This window comes from Xiphophorus hellerii, chromosome 4 (assembly GCF_003331165.1).
Source record: "Xiphophorus hellerii strain 12219 chromosome 4, Xiphophorus_hellerii-4.1, whole genome shotgun sequence".
Taxonomy (NCBI): Eukaryota; Metazoa; Chordata; class Actinopteri; order Cyprinodontiformes; family Poeciliidae; genus Xiphophorus; species Xiphophorus hellerii.
This window is the reverse complement of record NC_045675.1, coordinates 23221870-23231291: the sequence shown is the minus strand read 5'-3', so window position 1 is coordinate 23231291 and position 9422 is coordinate 23221870. Positions and strand designations below refer to the sequence as shown.

Here is a 9422-nt window from a genome sequence, read left to right as displayed (position 1 = left end):
TTGTTTTAAAACTGTACTGGTTTTAAACAATACAAAAGAAGCAAAACTATAACAAAGATTGTCTCCAGCTACACCACAGCTGCACGATGCACAACTACTATGGGCCAAGTTATTGTACGCAAGTCTGATGACACCATTTTAGTTCTAAAATGACAATACTCTCATCGAAAAGACTTTTAAAGTTCAGTTAAATTAAATGCATCATCTTTAGGTTTTCATAAGCTCAAACACAGCCTGGCAAACAGTAAATATAGACTTGATCATTATACGTAAATTCCTTTCAAAGTCCATAAACTATTAATTAAATGTTTATTGCTGAAATTTGTTTCAAATCATGTTTGCACATTTTTAAAACCTTTGGTTCTAGGTAACACAGGTTAACCCAACATAATGAATTATGTGTTATTAGGTCAGCAAGATCATTACTTTATAAAATGAAAACCTTTATTGAAATGAATGTTCACCTTCTTAAAATCTACATGGTTCAAATTGAGAAATAGGACATTTTTTTGGCATCCAAATAACTGTAGTATTTATTTGTTAGATTAGAATGACGGAGGAAACCGTGAACTTCACACTTATGCAATAAACCACAGGTTTCCTTATACAAATGATTCCACATTGATCTGACTTTTTACATCCGACTCTGACAGGCTACTTTTCACCATCTAGTGGCTGGCAAGAGCATTGCATCAACGTTGAGACGTAAACAAAGACTGTAAATGAATATTTCTGCAATAGTTTGGATCAATGCAGTTTGGTTGATATTAAAAATAACTTAACCTATTATTGCTTATAAAGCTAAACAACAACAAAAAAGGTCAGTTTAGGATCATTGTAACACCTCCGTCCAACAGTGTCTGGAGCCTTCTGGCAGAAATGTCTCAACTCTTTCATGCAAACTGCATCACCTCAGCTACGTGATAAGATTTTATTGTTTTGTCAAGGAGTCATTTTGTGTGTTTTTCACCATTTTGTTCATCTTTAGATGCTTCTTCCTATGATAGCAATTTTCTTGCGCAAAATGTATTAACAGAAATAATACATCGTCTGTTCTTTTCAAATATATTAATATCTCTATTTGTATGTTTTTAACTTTTTTTGTACTATAGACGTTTTGTGATTGATTGATTGAATAAGTGTAAGAAAATAATCTGCAAACATCTTAGGAAGGCGGAAGTAATGAAAATTGACAAAGCAGTATTTCATACATACATTTATTTTATATAAAAGAAAAACAATGGTTGTAATATTAACAGTTATACACACAGGGATCTATCACTGGAAAACGACGGTGTCCAGCATGGCGGCTAGGCACTGAACGATGTTGGAGGTCATTAAAACATCTACATGCTCCTCCAGGTGTCTCTTTGGATCCTGAGAGAAGAAATGAGGATGATGATGATTTTACTAAATACATAATGTGCTTTAACAGGACTTATCAGCTCCACAAACATGCAACATTACTAAGAGAGCAAGTTGACATATGAGCAATAAGTCAGCTTTAAAATTAATAATATTTTGGGGGGTTTTTAACCTTAAAAAAAAGAGAGAAAGAAAAATAATAAATCAGTACCTGTTTTCCAACATTCTTGATAGCCAGCTGCTCCGGGGTCATTTTATCTTCCTCTTCCACAGCCTGAGGTGAAAACAGTTCATTTTATTTCAAGCAAAACACCTTCCAGCTTATTTTACAAAAAAAAAGTAAACAAATGGGGGAAATCTAGCATATCCACACCGCTGCACTGCAGTGAGTAACTGAACTAAATCAAAATTATTGGGCAAACGTTCCGCCTCTAAAAAGGTACCAACTATATTTGGTTATTAAGCACAGAAATATTTTAAAATCAAAATGACCTCATATTTTGTTTGAAATATTTCTAAATGGCGAGCCACCCCTCTAACAGACTCAATAAAACGTTGTCATGTTGCAAAGTAATAGTGTTCAGGTTCTACCTTATTGTAGTTCTTGGCCAGCTCCAGCATTTCTTTGACGATCGTCTCATTGAGCTTGCAGTGCTCACTGTAGTCCTGCAGAGTCAGGCCCTCCATCCAGCTCTTTTTATGCAGGTTCAGCAGCATCTGAAAAATTAATAGAATGAATCACGTTTCACAAGAAACAAAAATAACACTAAATGGGGGTCTTAAAATATGAACTTCAAACCTTTTGCTCCAGCTCATTCTTTCTGTAATTGATGGTGATGGAGTAGTAGTGTCTGTTAAGTCCATGAATCAAGGCCTAAAAAAAAAAAAGAGTAAAACAGATTATTAAGTACAATAAACATACAGATTTATATTGATTATCAGGAAAGGTCACAGGAAAACACAAGAAAAAAAAAATTGTTAAATGTGGAAATAAAACAGTTCATGGTGCATTCTAAAGGTTTTATTTCAGATAAACTCTTTTAACTTTTGTCTGGTTCTGTATGTGGCTTACAGAACCAACTGCAAGATAATTGCAATTTTAAAATTGCTCCCGTTTTTATTCTAATGTAAAAGTTACCTGGATTGATGGCTTGTTGAGATGACCCAGGTTGGATGTAGTTTGCCTCGGTTCATGACCCAGCACCATCATGTTGGCATTAATCAGTCTGAAGGCATCAATAACCACCTGAGGGACACAGTGGCAGAAAAAATAAATAAATCAGTTTTCCTAAATAATTCAAACTTTGATAAGAGTGCTACTAATTTAACTTAGTGGTCCCTGTGCCCACCTTTCCTTTGACACTCTGAATGGGATCAACTACGACGGCGACGGCTCGCTCCGACAGCGCCTCGAAGCTCTGCTGTGTGTTGATGTCCACACCCGACAGCCAGCAGCCAAAACCAGGGTGACTGTGGTACCATCCTACAACCATCTCTGGTCTGAAGAAAACAAGCAGGTGGGAAGCAACAACTTTTTCATTTTTCTAAAAAATAAAGACACGTTCATATAATCCTTCATCAATTTGCTTTTAAGTCAAATTTAATTCTGTAAAAACAAGTGTGGGATTTGAGATTCCTTCTTTAACAAATTCAAAATGCTGATCTTGTTGAGCCGTACCTGCCCGTCTGCTTCAACATGTCCAACATCTTAGCCTGGAAGACGGGGTCCACAGCTTCTACACTCACGCCCTGTGAGGCACACACACTGCTTAGTGAAAATGAACAACAACAAGAACTAAGGATGCCAAACTACTTCAAAACTAGAAATTTATGAAAATGAACCAGCAATTTTTAAACCTGGCACAACAATGGTGAATTCTTCAATGATGGTGTTATCAGGAGAATAAATGAAGATTTGGAGGGGAAGCAAAAATAAAACTATGCAATATCCTTTCAAAAAACAATTGGAAATTGCACAACCACTCCTAGGTGAATTAATAAGTTTTTTCCAGCCTGGTATGCTTATTGCTCATTAACCTAATTGCAATAATTTATGTCTAGATGACTTTGAGGCAACTAGTGATGACAGTTTCATCGTTTTTACAGGACTTCCTATGAGTCCAGGTTGTGTCTACAAAGCTGTTGCAGCAATGTGAGAAATGTACCATGTAAGATTGCAATATTAGCTATTGGTGAGAAGAAAATAAATCAGTTGACATAAATATTCTTAGGTGTTATGATGTTTTTCCCCTTCAAATTTTTAAGAAAAGTTGCAACCACTTTCCAACAAATGTGTGTATGCAGAGAATCCCCCCTCCCCCTCCAACTGCAGTGTGCAGCAGTAACTATGTGTGTGTGTGTCTGTGCTCAGGTAAGAAAACACTTTTATTCTAACAAACACAAAATCTCCACAACATGCAATCCTGATTTTAGAGGGGATACGTACTGTTCCTGACTGAGGCATGGCAAACACATCGATCACTCGCACTGTGTAGTCGTCAACAAATTCTCCCAGCATCAGTCCCATGACCTCCATTGGCACACCGGCACGCCCGTGCTTCAACATCTGATGAGGAGGAACGGCAAAAAAAAAAAAAAAAAAAAAGAGGATTAGAAAAGGTTGGGCTTCAGGTATATGACAGACTTATCTCTGATGATGAGTTATTTTATTACCTTAAGCAGGGCCAGAGAGGAGATGTACACCTGTTCTGCAGTGTCCACAGCAGGAGCGTCTGTGGGGGGTCCCTTATGAAGCAACAGATAAATCATCGTTACACACCACATGCGACTACATTGAAATTTGTGTGCAAGGAAATGAGGGAAAAAAAAGGCTGAGATGATGAGTTACATCAGTCTGAGCTTGAAAGCCACAGTGAAATAACTTTGCAATACAAACCTCAATCAAGCTCACTGCCTTTCTTTTATATACAAGGACATTTAAAATGTACCTGGCCAAGCCCTGGCATTCCACCTCCAAGCCTCAGCAGCCGGTCCATATTGAGATCTGTGAACACATTCCCAGAGTCATACCATTAAACTCCAGCAGCAATTATTTTAATAAGAGTGCATTTTAATGTAATAATATTTGTTACAAATATTGTACACTATTAAAAATGGAATAAACAAGTGGATAAGTAAAGGCTTTGAAGATCAGACAGTCATAAATGGCTTAGCAAGAATAAAGTGAGGTTTATTAACTATTTACGTTGTCCTCTTGATAAATATTATTAGACGATTCTGTTTTTATCGTAATTGGATGTTTGTGGTGAAAATTACATTTAAAATGTCATTCAGGCCGAGTGTTTATATAATGATTTTTCTTTCTTTTTTCTTATAGAAACTTTCGTTATGTATTCAGAAAGTGACTAAACGGAGAATGATTTAGTATGAGAAATCAAAAATAATACAGCTAATGCTAGGCTGATGTAGCCGAGTTGCTCACTGCTCTGAAACGTAAACACTCAAATGAATATTAAACTATTCACAGACGCCATTTTATTATGAACCATACTGAAAGTTGTCATATTTAGGGTGTAAAAAGTGGTTTTCAAACAAAGCGTACACCTAAATTAGCCTGGTTGCTAAATACACATTAGCGTTATGTTGCCGTTAGCTAACTCATGCTAACTTAGCTTGGATGGCTTAGCGAAGGAAAACGAGCTTTTGTGTGAACATCACATGAACCCAAAGCTGTTAAAAAGTCTCTACGGAGCGTCTTCAATGTACATCTGCTTTTACCTGCTGTCAGATGTTTCAAGCGTTTAGATGAATGTTTTTCAGCGCACAGTCAGACCAAACCAGCGAGCTACAATGAATCAGCCAGAAACCAGAATAGTCTTTTTATACGGAACTACTTCCGTCGCACGAAATTTACGTTTAGTGTTGAAGCTCGTCTGGCGCATACAGAAATGAACCACTAGAGGGCGCCACGTTCATTGTTGCAGGTGACTTTCCTGCACTTATCTGAAGTCTCTGCCTTCAAATGACCTTTTAAAAAGGGAGATTTGGACATAAAGAGTCTTTGAGAAGCTTCTGCAGACTATTGAACATTTCTGGTTCAACAGTACAAAGAAACGAACTAAAATGCTTCGACACGTGTGGGAAAGAAATCCTCTGCTTACAATGAATGCTCTGCACCATAACGGCACCACGCCAAATTCCTTGCATGTAAAAGAACTTGGACAATGAATTTGATACTGATTCTGATTAAATGGTTATATTTTACAATGTGCGTGAAGATGAACATAAAAACAAACTTAGTGATAAAACGAAGTGTTTACCTTATTGCAAATTAATTTGTACACTTCACTTGTTATTGTCAACTTGAAAACTTGCTTTGAATGCGTGATTGAGTGAATCAATCAATGAAAGGTGTTTTAACTTAAATATAATGCTGTTTCAGAATTTTCATGTATTGACACAATTAACACCATTTTGGTTGCACTCATTCTCTATGAAACCTCTGAAGATGTTTTACTTAGCTGCTAGCCTACTACTGAAAAAGTAAAACAAATATTTGAAAATTTACATATTAATAAGGGCAACAATACCTGTCTCACACAACTGTTTACTCTTTCTTTGTGGATAATTAATGCATTCGTATATCTTGGTTTGTGTTGGAAATGATCACAACTGATTCATAATTGGAGAGGATGGAGAGGGTTTGCTTTTCTTGGCCTCTGAAATCTACGGTGACTCAACTGGGAGAGTTACAAGACATGAGACAAATGAATAGTGGGAAAAGGTTGTTTTGGTACCTAATGTTCTAGTTTGCGGTAATTTTATGTACTGTCACTAAGGAAACTTCCCAAACTGTTCTTGAGTGTGAGTGGCAAGTTCTGAATCAATCTGATGCTATTTTTTTTTTCTGTCCTGGGAAAAATACTCCCTCTTTATGGGAGTGAGTCAGCATTATGTTGATTGTCTACTTCTGGACTTGTGCTGAGATTCTGGAACTAATGACAATAACTTCGTGTCAAAAATGACCAACTTCCAGTTTCAGAAACCAATGAAACAATGAAAACAGCTGGGAATTACCCAACTGGAACTGTGCTTGTTTATCACCCATCAATTAAATTCAAATTAATTTAACTCAGTTTATTTATATAGTACAGATTCCCAACATAGGCACTTTGCCAACAAATAAAGTTAATTCAATCTTGAGCTACATGTTGTGCTATGGATCACAGGAGGTCAAAACCATTAGAAATAAGTTTGTCACCGTTTCTGACATTATAGATCTCAATGATTTTGTGTTTATTTCCGTTATTGGAGCTCTTTAGATCTTTGAGTGATGGCTGTTTTTGTGTGTGCGTGGGTTGGTGGGTGTGTGTGTGTGAGAGCTCTTTTAGCTTACTCACTAAAAGATCTCATAAATATCTTTTAGCTACAGTTATTTTAGACAGCTGTACGTGTTATCGGAAAAGTTTAAGCGTTTAAAAGTTTTTATGCTTTTAAAGGTCTGGTTGGAATCAGTCCTGTTTATTCCAGGATGTGGCTGTCAAAATTAAACTCAGCCGTCCAAAAACTTTGGTGAATCACAGTTATGTCATGATTTGTCAAGAAGAGCAATTACCTATTCTGAAAAGTGGTTACATGAACCTTACCTCTCTGTTCCATCTTCTTATTTAGACTCCAGGGAAACAGACACTGATTACTTATTGTGACTGATCAAGATTTGCATTGAAAGCATAAACCGATTCATTAAAAACGCTTAAATGGACTGAATTTATAAAGAACCCTTTTTATCATACTGACGACTCAAAGAATTTGTTTTTTGCTTTGCAGCAGACATATTTGCCCACTCGCATAAAAAACCCCCAACAAATGTATGCATCAACATGGAACTTGAATACGTGCCTTGCTACATCAACACGAGGAGGAGGAAGCTGGAACCAAACCGGCAACCTTCGGATTGCAAGAGTCCTACTCTACCAACAAGTCACAGTCGCTTTTAATGTACAATTCATTTATACGAACTGTAGATGTGGCTCTGGTGATTTATAGGATTGAAGGAGAAAAAACATTTCTTGATGCAGGATTTAAAGTTGTGTATTTCTATCAAAGCCTCAGTGTGCGATTATGACGTTCACCTGCGACTAATTGTGACTTTTCCCTGCTTTAGATAGCTGAACTAGTGGCACCCAGAACTGCGGCGTGTGCTCTGAGAAAAAGAAATGAAAGAAATCCTGCTTGACATTTTGTGCGCTTTCTCCTGTTTCAAGCAGCCATTTCATTATTCCCAGTGGGGCCACAAACTCCTGGCCAAACCAGAACAACTCTGGGGTTGTGAGAAAGCTTCGCCGTTTGAATTCACCTCCTCGGTTGTCGTTTGTGCAGGAACATTTGCAGCGTTTCTCTCAGACACACGGCGGTGCCAGGCAGGTCAGCTGGCATTTTGGGAAGAATTTCAAACTTCCCTGTTTCTTTGATGAGTTTTGTAAGGAGCAGATAATCATCTGCATTCCTCAGCGGCCCCCCCTCTCACCCCGCCGCTACCTCAACAACACTCCGCATTCTTAACCAGGATTTCCTTCCTTGTGCTGGCCCGAGACAACTTCTCTCTGGCCTCAGCAAGTCAGAGTGAATTCATCAGACAGTTGTATTATTTATACATTTCCACCTGTTGAATATTTATGTAAATGTATTATAAAATATATAAAGCTCACATAAATAATATATCTATTCAAGTTAACAACGCCCATACTGAAGCAGATTTTTAAATAGATGCACTTTGTCGTTGCTAATTGGAACTGCTCCAAACTGGAAACCAATTTCTTACCCTTTAAATCAGTCGATTTTCTGGATAATTGATAAAGATAGAGAAGCTAAAAAAAAAAAAAACAACCCTTCTCTGATTTGTGAAATTTCATTTCTGCGAAATAAAATGTAATCTGCAACCTGCACAGTTGGTGTCCAGGGGTTATTAACCCACCTAGCTGGGCAACAACAGGCACAGCAAGCCATCTGCAGCTGATCGTGCCGATAGGAATGATTGGACTTTTCAAGGTACATTAGAAGTCACTTGAAATGCAAAACCAGCATGAAACCTTAATCCTGTCTGCAGAGGAAATACAGGAGAGAAATCTGATGCTTTAAGAGCCTCCCTGCCATCCTGATAGGATTTGGATTTTAGAGTTAACTCGCAAGAGTCCAACAGGACCAGTTGATGGGGTGGCTGCTGTTTAGAGCTCCTAAATGCTTTGTAAGTGAAAATAAGACAAAAGTGAGAAGCACGTGTGCAGATAGGCAGCTCTGGTGTTGCATAATATGCTCGGGTAATTTCCCTGCAGCATTTCAAGGTAAAAATATGAAATCCGTTTTCCAAACAAGTCTCAAATTTCTACAGTATTGGTGCAAAAGTGTTGCTACCAAGCCGGATTTCTTTAAAAGCTTTTAAAATGGCAGTTTTATTTTATTTTTATTTTTTTTGTTGTTGTTTTTTTACCCACCCATTTTCAGAGGAATGTTCTTTTTGTTTCATGAGCCCTTTAACCCTGACCTATGAACTATCCAAGCTCAAGAAAAATGCACCCAGACTCAAAAGATGAGTCACTGTTTTGTAAACATCACACACAACTTAGCATGAGTTTTAAAATTTATCTCTAGGCGCCATGTTTCTACGAGCCTGTCACAACAACACACGGATTGTTAGAATGCATTGCATTCCATCAATGAAACAGAAGATAACACAGTTTGATAGGGTGGGGGTCTTCGGGGGGAGAATCACCATCTTTGGCTACAAGATGACAGTTCACAAAGGAACACTTGACATAGTACAACATTCAGTACTCTAAAGTACCAAGTATCCCTTCGGTTCGGGTGCGCTTTATATGCTGCACTGATTCATAGGTCAGAGTTAAGTGGCTTAGAAATACATACAGCATCTCTAAAAAAGGTCAGGTACAAGAAAAGTGGGGTGAAAAAGCTGTTGATGGAAATAGACAGACAATAGACTTTGAAAGACCTTTCAAAAGCCTAAAATACTTTTTTTTCTTTAAAAAAAAAAAGACTTAAATCAGCAAAACAAATGGACATCAAAAAAATGCATTTAGCCA

General features: G+C 37.4%; 1 protein-coding gene across 1 annotated transcript; it reads right to left on the bottom strand.

Moving 5' to 3' along the window:
* Window positions 1-1200: 1200 nt before the first annotated feature.
* Window positions 1201-5230, bottom strand: psmd14 (proteasome 26S subunit, non-ATPase 14). Its single transcript, XM_032561731.1, has 11 exons — window positions 5104-5230; window positions 4314-4369; window positions 4039-4110; window positions 3812-3931; window positions 3044-3114; window positions 2715-2865; window positions 2504-2611; window positions 2165-2239; window positions 1957-2082; window positions 1577-1639; window positions 1201-1377 (listed from the first exon to the last, which is right to left on the bottom strand). The coding sequence occupies exons 2-11, from the start codon at window positions 4359-4361 to the stop codon at window positions 1279-1281; spliced, it is 933 nt and encodes a 310-aa protein (XP_032417622.1). The 5' UTR covers window positions 4362-4369; window positions 5104-5230; the 3' UTR covers window positions 1201-1278.
* Between the last annotated feature and the right edge of the window lie 4192 nt (window positions 5231-9422).